The sequence below is a fragment of the Myotis lucifugus genome, unplaced genomic scaffold (genome assembly GCF_000147115.1).
Source record: "Myotis lucifugus unplaced genomic scaffold, Myoluc2.0 scaffold_53, whole genome shotgun sequence".
Classification (NCBI taxonomy): domain Eukaryota; kingdom Metazoa; phylum Chordata; class Mammalia; order Chiroptera; family Vespertilionidae; genus Myotis; species Myotis lucifugus.
In genome coordinates this window covers 2597621-2621240 of record NW_005871101.1, presented here as the reverse complement: position 1 = coordinate 2621240, position 23620 = coordinate 2597621, and the positions used below count along the sequence as shown (strand labels likewise).

General features: G+C 40.8%; 2 protein-coding genes across 3 annotated transcripts in view; one reads left to right on the top strand and one right to left on the bottom strand.

The window, feature by feature from the left end:
• LRRIQ4 (leucine rich repeats and IQ motif containing 4) overlaps positions 1 to 23620 on the top strand; it is a 62019-nt gene that overhangs the window by 23185 nt on the left and 15214 nt on the right. The gene's annotated exons all lie outside the window — the stretch shown is intronic.
• Positions 1264 to 22854, bottom strand: LRRC34 (leucine rich repeat containing 34). Of its 2 annotated transcripts, none has more exons than XM_006088862.3 (11): positions 22534 to 22854; positions 22146 to 22266; positions 21443 to 21561; positions 20285 to 20349; positions 19218 to 19301; positions 15165 to 15293; positions 11112 to 11207; positions 7148 to 7302; positions 4842 to 4997; positions 3676 to 3802; positions 1264 to 1819 (listed from the first exon to the last, which is right to left on the bottom strand). In XM_006088862.3, the coding sequence occupies exons 1-11, from the start codon at positions 22601 to 22603 to the stop codon at positions 1616 to 1618; spliced, it is 1326 nt and encodes a 441-aa protein (XP_006088924.1). In that variant the 5' UTR covers positions 22604 to 22854; the 3' UTR covers positions 1264 to 1615. The 2 variants fall into 2 exon arrangements, with proteins under 2 accessions (XP_006088924.1, XP_023609674.1); XM_023753906.1 differs by having other exon boundaries at positions 21533 to 21561.

Sequence of the window (23620 nt, the reverse complement as noted above, 5' to 3'; positions counted from 1 at the left end):
TCTCAGCAACCCAATAGCAACCATCTGCCCTAGATGATTCAAATTCATCTCTCTGAAAACAGGAAAATGCATTTCTTAAGGCATTTAGGTCTTTTCTGCTCAATGACTCTATTAACATTACATGAAAATAATGCCTGATACAATTTGTTCAAATGTTCTTCCCATTTTATAACCACCACCATCACCATTTTCACCCCTTCTGTTGCCCCCCAACCCCTTCCCAGGGAGTATGGAAAGATGGTATTAGGTGCTGTATATAAGGAAAGACCTGTTAAACTTTAAAAGTAATGAAATAGTAGGGGATATTTATCTTAATTGTTTAATTTAATGAAGGAATGGGCAGTGGGTGATATGTCTGGGGTTTTTTTGTTTTGTTTTTGTTAATCCTCATCTGAGGATATTTTTCCATTGATTTTTAGAGAGAGAGTGGAAGGAAGGGGGAAAGACAGAGACACATCGATCAGTTGCCTCCCACACAGGCCCTGACCTGGGCCAGTGATGGAGCCTGCAACCAAGATACATGCCCTTGACCAGAATTGAACCCAGGACCCTTCAGTTTGCAGGCTGACGCTCTATCCACTGAGCCAAACTGGCAAGGGCTCTATGTTTTTTTAATGTTAAATTTTTAGAGTACAGCTGTGATTTGAGGAATTCACAATACTTTAAGTGAACGTCAATACTTGGGACAACTGTAAAGTTGACCACTACCTTTTATTCTAATCCATTCTCAACATTTAGAGACAGACTTATTTTCTTTTAGACTGCAGAACCTCAGCTTAATTTAAAGTACCTTTTAAAATCTGTTCACATACTTTTTTCTCACTTTGCCTGGCTTGAGTAGTAATAAATCATTCAAATTAAGCAGCCTCTTTTTGGTTTGTATGGATTCATAAGTTTGTGAATATAGGTCTCTAATTGAAGGATCCTAGTGTCAATTGCCTCTTCATAGTAATCTTAATTTGAAAACAAGATCCACTACAAGGCAACAGTCATTATTTGCCATCAAATCATTAAAATGTTACTGACAAAAGAGAGAACTATGTTAAAAGAGAATTATCTTAAAGAGAGAAAGATAGAACTCCAAAAGAGAGCTGTCTTAAAAAGCTCACTGGTAGCACTGGCGTGTTTGGGAAGTATACTTTTATATGTATTTGTATATGTGTATTTATACCTATTTGCCTGTATCTGTGAGATTGTATCAACACCCATCTGTAATACCTAAATAAGACATATAAAATGCTTTTCAACCCCTAAACCCCTTGGAATTCCCTGAGAATCTGCTACCTGAAACCTTTTTACCACTTCATGACAACCTAGAGTTAGCATACCTATAATGACCTTTTCTTGTATGCTATTTTACTACTTGGTTATATTTTCTTTACAGAAAGTTCCTTGATTTCTTTCTCCAGGGTATAAAAATTGTAGTCTCTATTTTGTAAAATTTCCTTTTAAAAATTGCACTACTCAGTTTTTTCATAATGGATAGTTTAATATAGCCATATCTTTTACATATTTGATCAAAGTAATTTGTCCTAATTTATGAAATGGGCAATAAAATGTTCCTCTCTGTGAATATAAGAAGTCAAATGTGTGAAAATTATTTTAGAGCTGTTTGTCATAGCTGTTGGCCTACTGGTACAAGACTGAAACCGGCATTAGATGAGTGGCTGAAAGCTTCTCCATAAGTTGGTGTCCAATAGTAGTGCCTTTTAAGGCCATTGGAGACTTCTGAAAGATACACACGTCCATCCACCTCATACGGCTGCACATCGGTATCGTCTGGTTTTAGACGGCCCATTTTAATTAAGTTTGAATATGCCTAATATTTTTAAGAAAAGAAAAACTATATCATTAAGAAAATAGTTTATTCATTTTACAGTACTTAAATTGGCTGTGCTAATTTGCAGTTTATAATAAAATATTCTGAATAACATTGCTGAATTTTTATACTTTCTAGGTATTGTAATTAGGTTTTTATTCATTTAATTTCACACAATGAAATTAAAATTTTGTAAAACATTTCTAATATATTAGGAGCTTTTTTTTTTTTTTTTAAATAACCCCTAGAGTTACCAATTCTCTGTACACCACTTTTGTGGACTGAAAAGTCCCATGGTCAAAAATGTCAAGTCCCACAGAGGTTCTTAAATGAAGGAGGAGGGCTATTGTATATGTCCTTGAAGATCTGATGATAACCAGGGATCCATTTCTCAGAAAAATTAAGCACAGATTTTATCTTACAACTATACGGAGTTCATGAACTTGCTGAAACTAATCTACAGATTTAGGCTAAGAGATAATCCCCATAGTATTAGATGCTGGCCTGGCTGGCTGCCTAATTATATCTTCATTGTAGAAATTACTTTGCATATTGCTTATGGATCATTGGTATCTGTGTAAGGGTGTTATACAAGCGTGTTAAACTGGTTTGTCAGTAAGGTTGCAATTATAGAGAAAGGCAAATTTAGACAGTAAAAGATTTTAAAGTCTAGCTGCTTTCTGCTTTAGCTTGTCATTATTAGTTGTAAACTCAACTTAGCTTCTAGTATGTGATCTTTATATTCATACTAGAGGCCCGGTACATAAAATTCATGCACAGGAGGGGGGTTGGTAACCCTCAGCCCAGCCTGCACCCTCTCCAATTTGGGACCCCTTGGAGGATGTCCGACACTGGTTTAGGCCCGATCCCAGTCAGACATCCATCTCACAATCAGGGACTGCTGGCTCCTCACTGCTTGCCTGCCTGCCTGATTGCCCCTAACCGCTTCTGCCTGCCAGCCTGATCCACCCCTAACCACTCCCCTGCCAGCCTGATTGACGCCTAACAGTTACCCTGCCGGCCCGATCGCCCCCAACTGCCCTCCCCTGCTGACCTGATCGCCCCCAACTGCCCTGCCCTGCAGGCCTGATCGTCCGCATCTGCCGTCCCCTGCCGGCCATCTTGTGGTGGCCATCTTGTGATGATGTTGCACGATGTCACCTAGGCTTTTATTATATAGGATGTAGCACTTGATATCTTGCTATTTCAATCAAACTTTCCAGTAGCTAATTTTTAGGACTTAATGTTAAAATTTATCAAAACTTATAGTGCCTCACTCTACTTTGTAATCATTCCTAATGCACTTGTAAACAATGTAAATAATTATCTCTCTCTATATATATATAAAAAAAGGAAATATGCAAATTAGGCCAGGACACCGTAATGGGTCACGACCAGGCAGGAGGAGGTTGCGCACACAGGTGAGGCCCAGAGCAGAGACGGAGATGGAGACAGAGATGGGGCTGGCAAGCCGAGAGACCCTGCTCGCCCCCCCCCCCCCTCCCGCACCGCCCCGTGTGGGAGCGGACAGGGACAGGAGGGCTGGCCCCACAGCCTCTGTGGCCAAACGCAGGCCTGGAGAGGAGACAGCACGCCCACCTTCTGCAGAAGCAGCCCGGCTCCCTCCTGCTCCCATGGGCGCCAGCGGCTTGCTTCCACCTCTCGCAGAAGCTGCATGGCTCCCGTGGAAGCAGCACGGCTCCTGGCAGTGCACTGCGGTTCCCGCCGGCTCCCAGGGAAGTGGCGGGCGGGCTACTGCATGTGATGTCGCACGATGGGCTACTAGGTAAGTAAATAATATCTGATGTCATAGAGAAGACCCTAGAAAATAACCTTCAGTAAAGAAAAAAACTTACCACACATGTAGCCTCATCAAATTTGTTTCCCCAGATGTAGATATTAGAGAGTGTGGCATTTGTTTTCATTGACTGTGAAAGTGCAACAAGTCCTTCTCCCTCTATGTTGTTGCTGACTATTGACAACCTGTGAAAAAACAAAAAGTGATAACCTGGAAACTAGTATTTCCACAAAAAAGAGAATGCCTAAGTTAGCAACATTTATTACAAACAGGTTATTTTGTAGTCTCAGCATTATTCTTAAATACGTTTACTGTAGTAGTCAAAATACTATGTATTTCCTCAGATCCAAGAAACTTAGTTTTCTGCTTGTATGCTTCATGCACCTAGTAGAGTTGCCTACATTGTGGAAATCGTTTTATATTATTCAGTAAGTGTTTGGGGGTGGATTACAGATATATCTTTGAAGATAAAAGTCATCCAAGTAATACTTTCTTTTTTTCTATTCTCACCTGAGAATATTTTCCATTTTTTTTTTCCCTTTTAGAGAGAGTGCAAATGGAGGGAGGGAGGAAGGGAGAGAAAGAGACACTGATGTAAGAAAGACACACTGATTGGTTGTCTCCTGCACTGCACTTGCCCTCACCGGGGCAGGGATTAAATCCGAAATCCTTTGGTGCACAGTCTGACACACTAACCACTGAGCAACACCAGCAAGGGCAGTAATATTTTCTTTGATTCATTCTTCATTTTAGAATTCAGGTTAAATAATGTAAGCAATAAGAATATTCTTATTCATTTTAAGCAATCATAACTAGAATAAAACAATAATTTTTTTTTAATTAAAAATATATTTTATTGATTTTTTCACAGAGAGGAAGGGAGAGAGATAGAGAGAGTTAGAAACATCGATGAGAGAGAAACATCGATCAGCTGCCTCTTGCACATCCCCCACCGGGGATGTGCCCGCAACCCAGGTACATGCCCTTGACCGGAATCGAACCTGGGACCTCTCAGTCTGCAGGCCGACGCTCTATCCACTGAGCCAAACCGGTTTCGGCTAAAACAATCTAATTTTTAAAAGTACTTTTGAAAATTAGAAATTGAAATGTTTATTGCACACTTAATATTATGACAGTTTAGGAAATTAGTATCATGAATCTTAAGAGTTAAGTGGTTTGATGTTACATTTAAGTTTTCTGTTATAAAATACAAACCATACTAACGCTTTAAGGCTCCTGTTGTGTGAAGCAAGAGTTTCACTGAGACTATTTGCTCCTGCATTTTCTATTCTGTTAAAAGAAAGATCTATTACTTCCAGGGTAGTGTTGCTTTTCAGTACATCAGCCAAAAACACCATTCCATCATGAGTTATTTTATTGCTGGGAAAGGAAAAATATGTAGTTACTAGTGAGTGGCCTGGTGCAGGAATTTGTGCACATTGAAATTAATTAGAAGAAATATTTTAATATCACTATTCACCCTTTATAATAGAAGTGTCAACCAAATTCACGATATACAATGACAGATAAAAACACACGTGTGCAATTGGCCCTAGCAAGAGCTTTATATGTATCGCACATGCATGAGTCAACTTAGCCTTTTATATATCCTATATAATAAAAGCCTAATATGCTAAGTGTCCAGTCATTGGTCGTCCATTCAACCAATCAAAACATAATATGCTAATGATATGCTAAGGCCACTCAACCGCTCACTATGATGTGCACTGACCACCAGGGGGCAGACGCTCTGACTGGTAGATTAGCTTGCTGCTGGGGTCCGGCTGATCGGGACTGAGCAAGATGGACCGGACACACCCTGGAGCCCTCCCCGGCCCCAATCATGCACCGGTGGGGTCCCTTGGCCTGGCCTGTGCCCTCTTGCAATCCAGGCTGAGGGACCCCCCTCCCCACAAGTGCACAAATTTCATGCACTGGGCCTCAAGTATAGAATAAACTTGCTTGATTAGACCTGCTTTCGAATGGAGCTAAACTTTTTCCAACCCAGTGAAGCACCCCAACTTCTCTTTCAGGTAATTGTCAGCAACACAGCAGTAAATATCAACATGAAACACATTATTATTGTAGATCATGCAGGGAGAACAAAGGGTGAAATATTTAACTGCAGCAGTGTTTGACTATATTCTGCGCAGTGAGAAAACCTGAAGTCATTTTCAAGGTCCATCATTTCTTCTTTTCAGTTAAGTTTCTAAACTTTCTAAATCTGTGTTTTCTGGCTAATGAAAAGAAAATAGGATTCTACCGAGTCTCCTATCTGCCTGCTCCAGGACTTCTGTGAGGATCAAATGAGACGAGGCATGGGAAAACACTTCACAGACTTTGGTTAAAGTGTAAAATGTTTGCACCTGGCTATAAAGCAAATCGTGTTCCTGGGGTGAAGAAACTCCAAGGAGGCTAGTCGCTAGGGAGAGGAAGCCGGGCGATGCTACATGATGTCATTACCTGGTGCCCACAGCAACCGTTTCTGGGCTGGGCTGAGCTGTGGGCTGCATTTGTGCCATGGGGTCTCAGCAGCGTTTGCTACGATTTGGTGGGTATCACTCCGGGGTGGTGGTGGGGCCTGTGTCCTACTTGGGGGAAGCCGAGTGTTGGTTTGTGGGCACCAGATCCATAGTGCTGTTTATTGTTAAATGGCCTGTTGCTAGGGAGAGGAAGCCAGGCTTTGCTACGTGACGTCATTACCCGGCACCCATAGCCATTTCCGGGCTGGGCTGGGCTGGGCTGGGCTGTGGGCCGCATTTTTCGCCATGGGGTCTCGGCAGTGTTGGCTGCGATTTGGTGGGCTGTTGCTCTGGGGTCCACGGTGCCATTTCTCTGTAAATGTCTTGTGTTAAGTGTCTGCCCCCTGGTGGTCAGTGCACCTCGTAGCGACCGGTTGGACAGTCAGACACTTAGCATATTAGCCTTTTATATATAGAGATATTTGAAAATATGAAGTATCATATTTTAAAATATATTTCTATTGATTTCAGAGAGGAAGGGAGAGGGAGATATAGATACATCAATGATGAGAGAGAATTACTGATCGGCTGCCCCCTGCATGCCCCCTAATGGGAGTTGAGCCCATAACCCAGGCATGTGCCCTTAACTGAAATCAAACCCATGACCCTTCAGTCCGCAGGCCGACGCTCTATCCACTGAGCCAAACTGGCTACGGCTGAAATATTATTTTATTCATAGAACATACTTAAAAATTACAGAGTGATAAACAGTACTTTCTATTTCTCTAAATATTTATTTTACTCAATTTCCAAAAAAGTTAATGAAAATTTGCCATAAAATGTTGCTTCCATTCTGATTTTCATTATTAAGTTGCTCACTTAAATTATTAGGTGATTAATATCAGTATAAACTAAATAAATTCTAAGGCTTAGGATAAAAAGTTGACAACAGTGGTTATGTTTTCTAATCTTTGGAATTAGTGTCTAACAAAATATACTATATACTATGAATATTGACATAGATTATGCCCATGACTTGAATTACTTACTGTATAAATTATCACCTACCAGCTGACATCAAGGTAGCGCAGGCTTCTGTTCAGATATAGTGCATCACATAACTGTTTTAGGCCAGAATTTTTCACATCATGCTTACTCATGTGTAGTGTAATAAGACTGTGATTTTCCTTTAACATGTGGCCTAGATGAACTGTGGACTCTTCCTAAAAAATAGATAAAATCGTTTTTCTAAAGTATAATTTTGAAGCAGTGGATGTTTGTTCCGAACTTATACTAAAAATGATCTTTTTTTTTTTTTTGCCATAAATGATCCTCTTTACCTTCTTTGCCACAAATGATATCTTTACTGTCTTAGAAACAGGTAGCAGGTACTCGCAAAATGCAGTAACTAAATGATGTAAAAGAGGCTAGTTAAAAAAAACATAATAATCACTAAGAAAAAGAATCATTCCAGAAGGAAAAAAATCAAACCAACTGGTCTTATGATGTAGTGAGCATATTAACTCCCTTACTGCCGTCCACTCAAGTCTCTAAACCGTTCCTGACCCTCCATATATTCCTAAACTTTGTTCTTGATCTCCTCTTAATAGTAGACAAGATATAAAGACATTTCTTAGTCTCCACTCTATTTTAAAAATACACCCATTTTAACCGACTGATATATCCGATTCCTCCCTTTTATAATCATCCCAAATGTCTAAATACCACATATCTTAATCTTGTTTTCTTGTCACTGGAAGAGTTTTTTAAAAATGTATTTTTATTGATTTCAGAGAGGAAGGGAAAGGGAGAGAGAGAGAGAGAGAGAGAGAAACATCAATGATGGGAGAGAATTATTGATCGGCTACTTCCTGCACATCCCCCACTGGGGACAGAGCCTGCAACCTGGGCGTATGCCCTGACCAGGAATCAAACCGTGACCTCTTGGTTCATAGGTCAAAGCTCAACCACATTGGCCAGGCTGGAAGACTTTTTTTAAATTCCAAAATATAGCTGCTCCCAGGCAAAAGGTATATAACTTCAATGAGGATTTGAATACCAAGCATTTCAAATTTTTAACAGAATCAAAATGTGTCTTAAAATGAATGGACCCAAGTATTTTCTGGTCCTCTTGAATGATTGTTGTATTTGTAGTAAGTTTTATAGTCACTAAAAATGCTGATCACAAATACGATAACTATGCTTTAATTATGTAAATGTACATTAAAAAAAACTTTAAAAGTTAAATGAAACCACACAGCAATAGCACATGAGCTTTATAATAAAACTGTCCAAATGCTAGCTTTACCTTTTACTAGCTATATGACTAGGCAAATTATTTCATCTGAGTCTGTTTCCTTTTCTGTTAAATAGGTGAAATTATACTTCCCACCAAAATTAAATAAAGTACCTGCACAAAATAAGTTCTAGAGAAAACTGCAAAAAGCATTCATTCCTTCAATATTCTATAATCCTGTATCTGGTTTGCTTATATTATTGTTTTGACAATGAAAAGATATACCCAAGGGGAAGCTGTAGTTACCATCCTAAGAAATGCAAACTGACCCCCTGGGGCAGCAGTTGCCAACCTTTCGGACCACAGGTTGGCGACCGCTGCCCTATGGAGTCCAGTGTTGCTGTGTGTGCTGCCTGGAATGGAGGACATATAAAAACATATTTGTGTTGTACATCTTGATTGCATTTTTAGGTCAAGAAGTTTGAAAGAGAGGACTAATGTTAGAAATAGTAAAGGGGTTTTTTTCAGCCCCATTCACTAAGTTTGTGACTTAATTTGCCTAGGGTGGCACCTAATATAGATATTAGTCTAAACTCCCCAGATAGTGAACATAAAATTCTTAAATGAAATCAGTTTGCAGGTTCACATTTTGGAACTGCAATGTGTGAGGCCCACAAGCCATTTAAGAGGAGAGCAGCGCTCAGTGAGAGAGGGCAGGGACTGACTTGGAGAGGAAGAGAAAGCAGAGTTTAGCTGACTGCCCAGAAGCTGCAGACTGAGAGTAAGGGCCTGGGCTTTTCATTACTCTTTTGGGGTGGATTGGGGAGTAATGAGGCCACTCAACATAATATGATTTCATAGAGTTTAACCTTTATTTCCTCGGGACCTTTAATCCAGAAAATGTTTAGCCTTCAGATCTGTCATGCCCTCAATCTGAGAACCTTCCCAGCTACCTCTCATCCCTCTGTATTGGTTTTGCTGCCCTTCCTCATGCTCCCAAGGTCCCCTAACCATAACACCCTCCAAAATTGTTGATCTCATCCCATGTAGACGAAAGCTCCTTGAAGACAAGGGCTGAGTCTATGTCTGACTTCTTAGTCTAGCACCCAGCGTTGTGTCTGGTTTAGGGTTTCATTCAAATGTTTATTTTTAAAGGTGACTTTAAAATAATTTGTATTGATTTCAGAGAGGGAGAGGGAAATAGAAACATCAATGATGAGAGAATAATTGATGAGCTACCTCCTGCATGCCCCCTACTGGGGATGGATCCCGCAACCCAGGCATGTGATCCAACTGGGAATCGAACTGTGACCTCCGTCTGGTTCATAGGTCGATGCTCAACCACTGAGGACACCAGCCCGGCAAATGTTTATAAATGAATGAATCGCCAGTGAAGCAACTCACTGAATGCTTACTTTGAGTCAAGTACTTTGCTGGTCTTTTAAAGAAGGGTGCTTGTATTTGAGGATTCTGTATTTGTTGAACAGATTAGATTTATGTACGTGAAGCAATTAACATGTAAAATTACAAAAATTTTGATACAGGAAAGTGCAGAAATGATTCAAAGGGAGAGATCTATGCAAAGAATGCAAAAACACGAATATTGAAAATATTTTAAGAATATAGTTAATTCTCACCCAGCCAGCATGGCTTAGTGGTTGAGTGTCAACCTATGAACCAGGAGGTTACAGTTCAATTCCCAGTCAGGGCACATGCCCAGGTTGAGGGCTTGATCCCCATTGTAGGGCATGCTGGAGGCAGCTGATCAATGATTTTCTCTAATCATTGATGTTTCTATCCCTCCCTCTCCCTTCCTCTTTGAGATCAATAAAAATATATTTTTTAAAAAATATAGTTAATTCTCAATGACTCATACTAATGGAGAATAATGACATAGATAATTTAAAGACTAGACAAAGTACTTTGAAAATTTTTTTAGTAGATATTCTGTTTTTGTTTAGAGCAATAATAAAATGAGTTCTTGTTCACTAGTTTTTTACAACTGACAAGAAAGGAAAACCACCTAAAAGAATGTTAAGGGGCAAGAAGCCTTGAAAGTAGGAACCACATTTTTTTTTTAAATATATTTTATTGATTTCTTACAGAGAGGAAGGGAGAGGGATAGAGAGTTAGAAACATCGATGAGAGAGAAACATCAATCAGCTGCCTCCTGCACACCTCCAACTGGGTATGTGCCTGCAACCAAGGTACATGTCCTTGACAGGAATCAAACCTGGGACCCTTGAGTCCGCAGGCTGACGCTCTATCCACTGAGCCAAACCAGTTAGGGCGGAACCACATTTTTATCTGTGTGTCTCCAGCATGCGGGCTTACCTACAGGAGCAAGTCCAGACTTCCCAGACTGCTATGCACACGCATTCTGCCATGATTACTCATGACTTCAAAGATGTCATGGTTCAGTCACCGCAATATAACAAAAACAAACAGTAAAACAGTTCACACCCGCCTTATAGTCCAGCCTTTAAAACTTTCATCTTTTATTCTTTCATTGTAATTACTTTGCCCCTCATAGGTTTACTCACTGAGAATTTGAGTTTATGAGAAGAAAAAAAAATTATATGTTTGCTGCCTAAATAAGCAACTTTTAAAACATATTTAGCTTTAAGACTCGTATCAAGAAGTAATAATTTTCCTTTAAAAGATTTTTTTATATAAATAGTAGTTTACAGTCTAGAAATACAATGCATTTGTGAACCTTGACATAACATTCAGTAAGCAGTACCTTCATTTTATTCACATGTGGTAATATTAATTACTGTTACTCGGGATACATACCTGCTCACCATACAGTATAGGTCGGTTTAGGTTTATTGCTTTAATTGTCTGGTTCTGAGTTAGGACTGTAGCAAATGCTATCACACTTTGCATTCCCTAAAAACAGATAAATTCTTTAAGGAAACTTACAAAATATATAAATTAACCTCCCTATAAATAAATATTTCAAGATTGGTAATCTGGAATCTGATAAATGAAAATTATGGCTTAAAAATGTTTAAGAATTTCCTGCTCCTTGAATTATAGATTGACCAAATTCAGAAATGAACTGTTATGCTCTTTTCTCCCTGCCCTGACCCCTATTGATAACATGCATGGGGAGTTTCAGTATCCGAGAATCTGCTAGGGTGTTTGCCTCTAGGTTTGCTCCTAAGCCCTCAGATACACATGTGAATCCCAGCTAGGGCTCTGTACGACTGACAACACCTATCCTGTGCCAGCATTCTTTTATAGTCATACTTTAAGTGTAGGTGGCAGGAAAGGGTTACTCATCACATTTCCACCGCTCCCACAGGCCTCCCTCTCTACCTTATTGGGTCGGTCTAATCCTCTCCATCTCAGTGATGGTACCGCCACACACACCCAGCTATTTTGCCATAAAACCTGTGCTTCCTTTCACTCCACCAGTCCTCTTACCCTCCCATCCAGTTAATCAGTAAGTCTTACAGATTCTACCTCTAAAAAATGTCTCAGATTAGGGAACCTCTGTGGCCACCACCCTACCCCCATCTTTGTCCTCATCAATCGCCCACGTGGACAACTGCAATAACTTCCTATGTGGTCACTGGGTTTCCTCTTGCCACCCCCTTATTCTTCACAGAGAAACCAGAATGATCTTTTGAAAGCACCAATCAGATCATGTCACCCCTCAACTTGAGGACTTTCCATGACTGGCATCCTATATAATAAAAGGGTAATATGCAAATTGACCCTAACAGCAGAACGACTGGGAATGACTGGTCACTATGACACACACTGACCACCAGGGGGCAGATGCTCAATGCAGGGGCTGCCCCCTGGTGGTTAGTGCGCTCCCACAGTGGGAGCTCTGCTCAGCCACAAGCCAGGCTGACGGCTGCCAGTACAGCGGTGGTGGTGGGAGCCTCTCCCGCCTCCTCAGCAGCGCTAAGGATGTCTGACTGTAGCTTAGGTCTGCTCCCCACTGGCAAGTGGACATCCCCTGAGGGCTCCTGGGCTGACTGCCAGTTTAGGCCTGATCCCCTGGGGAGCAGGGCTAAGCCAGCAGGTGGACATCCCCCGAGGGGTTCCAGACTGCGAGAGGGCACAGGCCAGGCTGAGGGACCCCCTGAGTGCACAAATTTTTGTGTACCGGCCTCTAGTTTATAATAAAATCCCCTCTGCTTCCCATGACCCACATTTACAACCCACACAACCTTTGTTGGAACTGGCCCCTATAAACCTCTCCACCTTCACTGTGAGGCACTCTTTAAACTCCTGTCCAGCCACTGTCTTTTCAGTTCTTAAAACCTGCCAGACTTCATGTTTCATTATTCATGTTCCTCCCTCATGATTTTACCATCAAGCTGAACATCAGTTTTAGTATTATTTCTTATCCTCACCCAAGGACATGCTTAGAGAGAGGAAGGGAGAGAAAGAAACATCAATTAGTTGTCTTCCATACTCCCCCAACCGGGGACCAAACCCAAAACTCAGGTATGTGCCCTGACCTGGAATCAAACTGCAACCTTTTGGTGCATAGAATGACGTTCAACCAACTGAGCCATTCTGGCTGGGCAGTTTTACTATTTACCTAACATTTTTCCATTAAATCAACTCTTTCACTTTATTTTAAAACTCTGTATCACTCCCAGCTGAGGTGGCTCAGTGGTTGAGTGTCCACCTATAAACCAGGAGGTCACAGTTCAATTCCTGGTCAGAGCACATGCCTAGGTTGTGGGCTCAATCCCCAGTAGGGGGCGTGAGCCAATCAATGATTTTCTCTCATCATTGATGTTTCTAACTCTCTCCCTCTCCCTTCCTCAATGATATCAATAAAAATATACTCAAAAAACACACCTTTGTATCACTACTGTAAATGGAAAACCATAATCCCTTGAAATAAATAGAAAGCATCTGCAAAACATGTACATAAGGATTAAAATTACCTCAACCTGTGGCAGTAATACTGCCTCCACCACACATGGAGAAGTACTAGCAGAGTCTATATATTGGACTCCTCGCCTGAAATGTTCTGCCATAGACCTCTCCGAGGCAGTTTTTCCTCGTCTTTCATGACTCCTAAATATTACTTCCTCAGGTCTTAGGCAACCATCTATCATGCGAATCACCTCGTCCCCATTATAAACAGTACTTGGCCATCTTCATAGCACCTTTCTCTATTTATTGATATTTTCCCAACTAAATATAGGCTTTATGAAAGAAGGCAGAGACCACATTCGATGCACACTTGTATCCTTGGAAGCTAGGATTGTGACTGTTATGTGTAGAGGGTATATGTTGAATTAATGCTTCTCCCAGAGCCATACTGGCATCTACTACTTTTTAACCCTTTGCGGTCGTATTAAATTTGGACATGGGTGTCGTACTGGTCGGAATTAATTTCCATTGAAAAAGCAGTGATACATACCATGCAAGATTATGAAGGATAAACAAGATTTATTAATTCTTTTTTGGAACTACGTCACTACTAGTAGAATCACTACAAACGTTATCACTTTCTACGTCAGAGTCAGTATTCAAGGTGCCAAAATAAAACTCTTCATCGTTACTTTCAGATTCGCAGTACACTTCTTCCGGTAACTTTCTTTTTGCCATTTTGGAGTATTATTTTGAAATATCTTAACAAGCGAGAATGCCTAATTACAGTTAAACGTAATTTGTAAAGCTTTATTTGAAATTCTGCGAAGTATCTCCGAAGCTTGTCGATTTCTTCACTCTCAAAAGGCGACTGACTCGCCACGGTGTTTTGCATGGCGAGTGTGGAACGACCGCGTTTGTTTATATTGAGTTTCGATATCTCCGATTTGTCGGGGCAATGTTTTGGTTCGTGACAAGGTTGCTTAGACACTTAAGAGCTTTCAGAGAAATTATGAACTGATACATGAATGAATAGAGTTAAGATTCGTACGGTTCCTTACTGTGGTGGCTGAGAGCAGACATACGACCAGAACGGTAAAAAAGCTTTGGTGGCTGAGAGTAGACAAACGACCGCAAAGGGTTAAAGCTCCAGAACCCATTATTCCTAGGAGCCTCCTGGCCCATCTTATTGTTTTTGTGTCCCAGTAATTTTCATTCATCTGTACAACACGTTCCCAACATTAGGCCTCCAGGTCTGAAAGCATGTTGAGAAAATGAAGCCCGGAATTTGAAGACATGCAAAACCCACACACCTCATCATCAGGCCAGTGGAAGGCCCAGAGCAGTTTTTGGCATCATTTTAGGTCTTTTTTTTTTTTAATATATTTTTATTGATTTTAGAGAGGAAGGAAGAGGGAGAGAGAGTTAGAAACGTCAATGATGAGAGAGAATCGCTGATTGGCTGCCTCCTGCACACCCCCCACTGGGGATCGAGCCCGCAACCCGGGCATGTGCCCTTGACCGGAATGGAACCTGGGACCCTTCAGTCTGCAGGCCGACGCTCTATCCATCGAGCCAAACCGGCTAGGGTTCATTTTAGGTTTTTAGGCTACAACTACTCACTTTAAAATGTTTTCAAAAGTAAAAAATTTGTATCATACTAATAAAGTAGTATTTGTTTAATTAAAATGAATACAGTCTTTTTCTTTTAAATCCCACACAGGTTAAGGTTTGTGGACGGAAATTTAGGAAGATTTTTATTATATTGGAAATTCTTCCGTAATGTCATTTACAACAATCTGATTTATTAAGTAAGCACTATTATGCCTAGGTTTTCTGTTTTTGTTTTTTTTCTTAAAGCAGCCTTTTCTCCGATATTAGACATTAGGGGCAAGTCTAACCATTCATAAGGCTGTCATTTAGCTGCTCTCTATGCTGGTTTCCAGGGAAAAGGATCCATTATCTGGGTGATTTTCTCATAACCAATTTACTCACCAGATCAGTGTCACCCAGATCTAACTTCTCTAAGGATGAATTCATTTGTAGCATTGCAGCAAAACACATTCCACCTTTATTTTCAACCTTGTTTCCAGTCATTCTTAGGTATTTCAGAGTTGTATTCTTCTGAAAAGGGAAACAGTCAAACCTTGGTTAAGTTTTTAATCCACAGAAATTCAGAGTATATGAGTTAGGTGACTATTTTACTATTTGCAGGCTCATCAATTATTCATGGAGATAGAATTGGATAGTCTTTAAGGGTGACATTCAATTTCCCATAATAGATAAAATGTAGTTTAATAGTAGCTCAGTAGAAAGAATACCCAGGAAACAGATGCTAAACAATAACCACGAAATAAAGCAGACTTTTAATAAACTTTCTTTTCCTTGGAAAATCTACAAATTTATCTTCTAAGAACATTATACCATTTTTTTATTGAGGTGAAATTTACATAACACAAAATTAACCATTTAAAAGTGTACAATTCACTGATTTTTAGTATATTCACAGTCATCACCGCTAGCTGCTTGCAAAACATTTTCGTCAGTCACCCCCAAAGGAAACCCGGTGCCCATTAAGCAATCAGTTCACTTTTAAAGATCTAGTTCTCAGACATTCTCAAAGTTTAATTCCTTCTCTCATTCTACTTTTTGGATAACTTTCACAAAGAAAGTTACAGACATTTCATTGTCCTAATGAATAAATATTAGGACATGTAAGTGCAAATAATTGTCTTTAAAACTAATTCAAACTCACCACCTTTATTTAACACTCGAGGCCCAGTGCATGGATTCGTGCACCAGTGGGGTCCCTCAGCCTGGCCTGTGCCCTCTCGCAATCCGGGATCCCTCGGGGGATGTCGGACTGCCGGGATCACAGTCCGACATCCCCTGAGGGATGTAGCATTGTGCGAAGCAGCAGGAGGTGGGGAGGAGCCCAAGCTCAGGCTGGTTACTGCGCCACTCCCGCTACAGTAGCACTGCCACAGAGGTGAGAGAGGTGATCAGTTGAGCAGAGCTCCCGCTGTGGGAGCTCACTGACCACCAGGGGGCAGCTCCTGTGTTGAGCATCTTCCCCCTGGTGGTCAGTGTTCATCATAGTGACCAGTCGAACGGTCGACCGGTTGCTTAGGGTTTTATACATATAGAGATTATACTGAAGGTTCTACACAGGGCCATCAGGCAAGAAGAAACTAAAAAGGCATCCAAATTGGAAAAGAAGTAAGTAAAACTATCTTTGTTTGCATATGAAATTATCTTATATGTAGAAAATCTTAAGGAAGCCACACAAAAAGGAAAAATCTGTTAGAACTAATAAACTTCAGCAAGACTGCAGGACACAAGGTCAATATATACACTGAGTGGCCAGATTATTATGACCACCCCATCAGTACGTCGTTGGGCCACCTTTTGCCTTCAATACTGCGGCGATTCTTCTTGGCATTGACTCCACAAGATGTTGAAAGGTGATGCGAGGAATCTGACACCATGCCTGATGAATAGCACTGTCCAGTTCTGTGAGATTTGATGGTTGTAGAACCAGCTGCCTGATGGCTCTTTTAACTTCGTCCCACAAATGCTCCATTGGATTGATCTGGTGATTGTGGGGGCCACCTAAGCAAGGTAAAGTCTCCCTCATGTTCTTGAAACCACTCCTGCACAATATGAGCACCGTGGCATGGCGCATTGTCTTGTTGGAAGAAGCCATCTCCATTGGGATACACCATCAGCATGATAGGATGAACTTGATCAGCAACGATACTTAGGTATGTTGTGCTATTCAGGCATTGTTCCACACGAATTTAAGGGCCCAAATCATGCCAGGAAAACATGCCCCTAACCATAACACTACCCCTACCAGCTTGAAGGGTTGTACTCATGCATGTGGGGTGCATGCTTTCATGCTGTTTCTGCCAAATTTTCATTCTGCCATCTGCATGATGCAATTGGAAACATGATTCATCGGATCACATGACTTTTTCCAATGCTCGACTGTCCAATCCTTGTGTTCCTGTGCGAATTGGAGACGTTTTATCTTGGTAACTGCAGACAGCAAAGGTGTTCGAATAGGCCTTCGGCTTCCATATCCCATACAATGCAGTGTATGGCTAATTTGCCTACAAACATCAGGTGGTCACAATAATCTGGCCACTCAAGTGTAAAAAATCCATTGTATTTTTATACATGAGCAATGACAAATCAAAAAATTAAATTAAGAAAATTCCAGTTACAATATTATCAAAAAGTATAAAACATTAGGAGTACATTTAACAAAAGAAGGTCAAGACTTGCACGTTGGAAACTATAAAGCATCACTGAAAGAAATTAAAGACCCAAATAAACGGAAACATCCCCATATTCAGGGACCAGAAGACTTAATATCATTACGATGGCAATACTCCCCAAACTGATTGTAAGATTTAAAACAATTCCTCTCAAAATCCCAGGTGCTTTTCTTGCAGAAATTGATGAACTGATCTTAAAATTCATAAGGAAATACAAGGAACCCAGAAGAGCCACATGATCTTGAAAAAAGAACAAAGGACTCACACTTCTTGACTTCAAAACTTACTACAACACTACAGTAGCTGTGATAGTGTGGGACTGGAACAAAGACAGGCATATATAGATTAAAAGAATAGAATGGAGAGCACAGAAATAAACCCTCACATTTATAGTCAACTGATTATCAACAAGGGTGTCAAGACAATTAAAAGGAGGAAGAATAGTCTTAACAAATGGCATTGGGACAACTGGATACACCCACAGGTAAAAGAATGAAGTTAGGCTTCTAGCTCAAATCATATACAAAAATTAACTCAAAATGGATCAAAGAGCTAAATCATAAAACTGTTAGAAGAAAATAAGTGTAAATCTTCGTGACTATAATACCAAAAGCACAAACAACAAGAGAAAAAATAGATAAACTTAATGTTATTAAAATTTAAAAATGTTGTGTTTTAAAGGACATCATTAAGGAAGTGAAATTAAGGAAGCCTGCAGAATGAGAAAATAGTTGCAAAATACACATTTGATAAAGGACTTTATCCAGAATATAAAAAAACTCTTATAATTCAAAAGGACAAATGAGCAAAGAATTTGAAGATATTTCTCCAAAGCATATATGTAAATGGCTAAAAAGCACATGTAAAGATGTTCCACATCACTACTTACTAGAGAAATGCAAATCAAAACAATCACAGAACTTCTTCATACTCACTAGGATGGCTAAAAAAAAAAAAAAAAAAAAATAGTACCAAATGCTGGTGAGGCTATGAGAAACTGAAAAACTCATTTATTGTTAGTGAAATTGTAAAAAGGGACAAACCATTTTGGAAAATGGTTTGGCAGTTCCTCAAAATATTAAACAGTTACCAAATGATCCACAAAGTCCACTCCTAGGTATATAGCCATGAAAAATAAAAACTTATGTGCTCACAAAAACGTGTAAATAGTCATAGTAACATTATTCATTAGAGACAAAAAGTGGATACCCAAATGTTCATTAACAGCTGGATGAACAAAATGTGATATGCCGATACAATGAAATATTCTTTGGCAATAAAAAGGATGAACCTTGAAAACATTACGCCAATCACAAAAGGCCACAAACGGAATGATTCGTATACATGAAATGTCCAGAACAGGCAATCTATTGGTATAGATGGAAAGTGGGTTAGTGGCCGGTGAGTGGGGAGAGAAGCACGGAGAGGGGTTACTAATGGGCACAGGCCTTCTTTTGGGGGATGACAATGCTCGGCAAGCACTAATAATGGTGATGGTTGCCCAACTCTGTGACTATATTTAAAAAAACACTAAGCTGAACACTTTAAAGGGGTAAATTTTATGTATGTGAACTATATTTTAAGCTACTTTTAAAAATGAGTTCAAAAGTGCTCATATAATGTTCATATTTTAATAAATTGAAGTGTAATAAAAATATACATTCCCACAATATTAAAATAATATAAATTCACATTTGATTCTGTTAGTTCTAAGATATCAGAAGTTAAAATTCCCAAATACAATGTTAGGTATATAAATACTTACATGTAGTGCTTTAGCAATCAGTTCTCCACCTTTGGGCCCAATATCATTAAACATAAGGTTTAAGTAAATGAGATTGTGTTGTTTCTATAATAAGGAGAGAAAAGAAACGGTTAAACATGTATTATTAACAATCAATATGTGAGCTGCTTTATTTAAGTAACAGTGTTTATGAAACAGAAAACCTTTATAAACCAGAAAATCTGAAAGTCTAGCAAAAGAAACTACGATTAAGGGGGAAAAAATCATTATTCTTATTTAAACATAAATATAATTGCAACATAGATGAAAGAAAAGGACTATCTTCAGTTTTGACCAATGATTCAAAGTATGAATGTGCTTTGTATATTTAACCATAGTGTACAAGTTTGTAAAAGATGACTCAGCAGCTCTAGTTACCAGCTCTACTGAAACCAAATGCACAAATGGATTTTCAATATATTTTAAGTGTTGTAAATATATCACCGTCAGGACTTGACATTTTGCAGAACTAGTGTTTTGTGGGTGTGCCATTAGACTTAGCGGTTTCGCTAACATAGAACTAAGAATGTCTTGAAGATTTTGTTGCATTTTTATTTGTGATTGCTGAGAATAACATGATTTCTTCATTTTTTTAATCTTCACCTCTGCACTTACATTGTGCACCATTTCATGGGTATGAGAATTTTAAGATCATTTTAACCTCATTAAAAGTGCTTTTAGAAGATGAGGTTGGGATAAGTAGTTACAAAATTAAAAAGCCAATATAAGGAAGAAATTTAAAAAAGATATATACAGCTTTAAACAGTTTATTTTCACTGACAATACAGACAAACGCCTCTTTGCTGGTCTTCTGAGGCTAAAACAAGGCCTTTTCTTTAAGTACAACCTCTCTGATTAGTGGACCACACTGTCCTTCTTACATAAAATGCAACCATAATGCAGAATTTCAGTTTGGGTGTCTCCAAAGTGAATCTGCAATAAAGGGTTAACTTAGCATGCTCAAACCCTGCACATTCCAAAGAAAGGAGTGGTTCTTAACTGACCCCTGCAAGAAAAAAAAGACAAAACATTTTGTAGTAAAATAATACCTGAAGCAGTTTTGCAGCATAGTATAAACCAGCATCACTTATGAGGTTATATCTAACATCCAAACCTGAAGAACACAGAGGAATAGAAGCTGATGTTCCTTATAATGGATTCTTAAAAGCGGGAAAATAAAAGCACGGGCAACCTAACTGGTTTGGCTCAGTGGATAGAGAGTTGGCTTGTGGACAGAAGGGTCCCAGGTTCAATTCTGGTCAAGCACATGTCCTCGGTTGCCGGCTCGATCCCCAGTAGGGGGAGTACAGGAGGCAGCCAATCAATGATTCTCCCTTATCACTGATGTTTCTCTGTTTCCTTATCCCTTTCTCTCTTAAATCAATAAAAATATATTTTAAAAAATAAAGCTCTGTCTTGAAAATTTGTTTAAAAATTTTTGGCCGAACCGGTTTGGCTCAGTGGATAGAGCGTCGGCCTGCAGACTGAAAGGTCCCAGGTTCGATTCCGGTCAAGGGCATGTACCTTGGTTGCGGGCACATCCCCAGTGGGGGGCGTGCAGGAGGCAGCTGATCGATCTCTCTCATCGATGTTTCTAGCTCTCTATCCCTCTCCCTTCTTCTCTGTGAAAAATCAATAAAATATATTTAAAAAAAAATAAAAAAATAAAAATTTTTGTTTTTGTTTAAAAAATTTAAAAAGCAGGGGCAAAGATTCTTAAGGAGGCCATAATTATATTAATACCAGAGGCCCGGTGCACAAAATTTGTGCACGGGGGTGTGGGGGGGTGTCCCTCAGCCCAGCCTGCACCCTCTTCAATCTGGGACCCCTTGGGGGATGTCCAACTGCTGGTTTAGGCCCTGCGGAATCCGGCCTAAACTGGCAGTCAGACATCCCTCTTGCAATCCAGGACCACTGGCTCCTCATCACTCACCTGCCTGCCTGCCTAATGCCCCCAACTGCCCTCCCCTGCTGACCTGATTGCCCCCAACTGCCCTCCCCTGCCGGCCTGATCACCCCTAACCCCCTGTCAGCCTGATCTCACCCTTAACTGCTCTCCCCTGCTGGCCTGATTGCCCCTAACTGCCTCTGCCTTGGCCCCTACCACCATGGCTTTGTCCAGAAGAAAGTCAGATGTCCGGAAGATGGCCGGTCCACCCGGTCTAATTAGCATATTACCCTTTTATTAGTATAGGTATGGACCATACCATTAACATATGGATTCTTCTCTAAAGTTTTAGAAAGAATTAAAAAATCTTCATTTGTTAGTCTTTCCACTGGCATTGAGTGATTGTTACCAGCGAGGTTTAATGTGATTCTTCTTGATCTGTTAAAATACAAATAAAGTCAGTAACAAAATAAAAGGATTTTAGTCTTCATGTGTAAATAGTAACTTCATGGATAGCATTTATCAGAACCAAATGTACAGCAATATAGATTTACATCAAGTCACTTAAAACTACTAAATATTCCACAGATTTTGCTAAGCACATTAACAAATACTATATAACCTAGTTTCTCTCTCTCTCGCACACAAAAGTATCCCCACTTGGTATATAATGACACTGAAGACTCAATAATTTGTATAACAACCAGCAAATAGGAGTTAAGGACAAACCTGGAAACCCAGAGTTGGAGATTGCTGGTCTAGTGCTCTTCCCAGTATACTCCACTACCTCCAACTAACAGTGACAACTACTTCTCTACCTCAAGACCTACTAACAGTGACAATCAACTACTTCTCTACCTCAAGACCTACTCACAGTGACAATCAACTACTCTGAATCAAAAGACATGTCCATTTTACCAAGCACTTGCAAATGGCTTTGAAATCACTCAGTATTCCAGGATTTTCACACAGATGAATATCACAGAATATTATTGATATAATCAAGTATTTTTCTTCCTTACCCCTTTTCGATGTCTTCATCCACTCCTTTGAGTTTTTGCAATATAAAATCATTAACTCTCTGTGACTTTTCCATACATAGATAAATATAAAGTTGCCAGAGGCTGTCAATAGGTTCCGGAGCTTTTGAGAAATAAATGCATTATCATTACCCTTCATCGCATGTTAATTACCCCCGAGTCCCTCCTTCTCCGCAAATTGCACTTCTTCCAAAGATATGAATGTGTATGTACAGAGTCAGGTGGGGAAGAAAAGGAGACAGAATTAACAGAAAAAGAGGAGAGAAACCGAAGTTAGGAACCAGAGAGAATAAAAATGCTGTTTGGAGAACAAGCACCCACTGAGGGTGGGCAGACACTAACTTGGAAGTGATATAAAAGGAGAACTTACCTCCAGATGTAACCGGCCTGGTAGCTGAGGAAATAATGCCAGAGAAATTAAATATTTTGTCCAAACTCATGCAGTTAATAAGGGCAGAGTACAGAACCAAACTGATTCCAAAGTTTCTTTTCCACCCTCCGACACTGGGTTAAGGCAACCCTAGGTTTCTATAATGGCTTCATCTAAAGACAGTTTTAACCGAGAATCTACATTCAAAAGGGATCTGATTTATCACCAAGTCCCTTAAGCTGCTTCGATACCCTCTCCATACTCCATGCGAGTTGATGGCATCTTGGAACACAGCTCTATTGCTTCTTCCTAACACTGAGTTGAGGCCACAATCATAGAAAGAAGCTCTGCACATCCCCTGCCTTGGAGCTCCCACAAAAAGGGGCCGGAGAGGAGCACCCAGTCACCCTCCAGGAGACCGTAAAAGCAAAGCCACGGACCGACAGGAACACCTGCCTTCAGGACAACCTATCGTGCAAAGGGCAGACCGGCCGCAGGACTTGGGGTCCCCTCCCGCCCGCGTTTGGTGGTGCCCCAAAGCTCCCGCCACCGCTGGGGCTCCCGGGGCGGGCTCCCGGGGCGCGCTCCCGCTACGCCGCCCCCCAACCCCCTACCATACCCCCTCACCCCCGTTCCCACCCCCACCGCGGAGCCTGCTCGGCGTAATCGGGGGTGCCACCCCGCAGCCCGGGGCTCCCACGCTCTTTGCGGTTTCGGCGACAAAGGACACCCTATTTCTATTGCTACCGAAGGCCCCAAGTGGGAAATAGCGATCTGAGTGTGGGGGCGTAGCGGGATAGGGGTTCTTGGGACAAGGGGGACTAAGGGGGTTTCCCTGGGCCCAGGGGGCCCTTCCTGGCGAGCCAGGGCTCCATGGCTCCTCCTTTTCGCGGGCGGGCTTGTAGGGGCCAAACGTTGTCCTTGGACGACCCGCCCCCCATTCGCCCCCTGGTCCACGGGGTGCTGGCGGGGGTGCCGGGAATCCGGGAAGCCCCGCCAGGGAAGAAGGCCGCAGAAACCCCGAAGGCCCCCCCCCCCCGGGGAATCCCCCCCCCAATTACTCCACTGGGGCCCAGGGGGGCTGGGT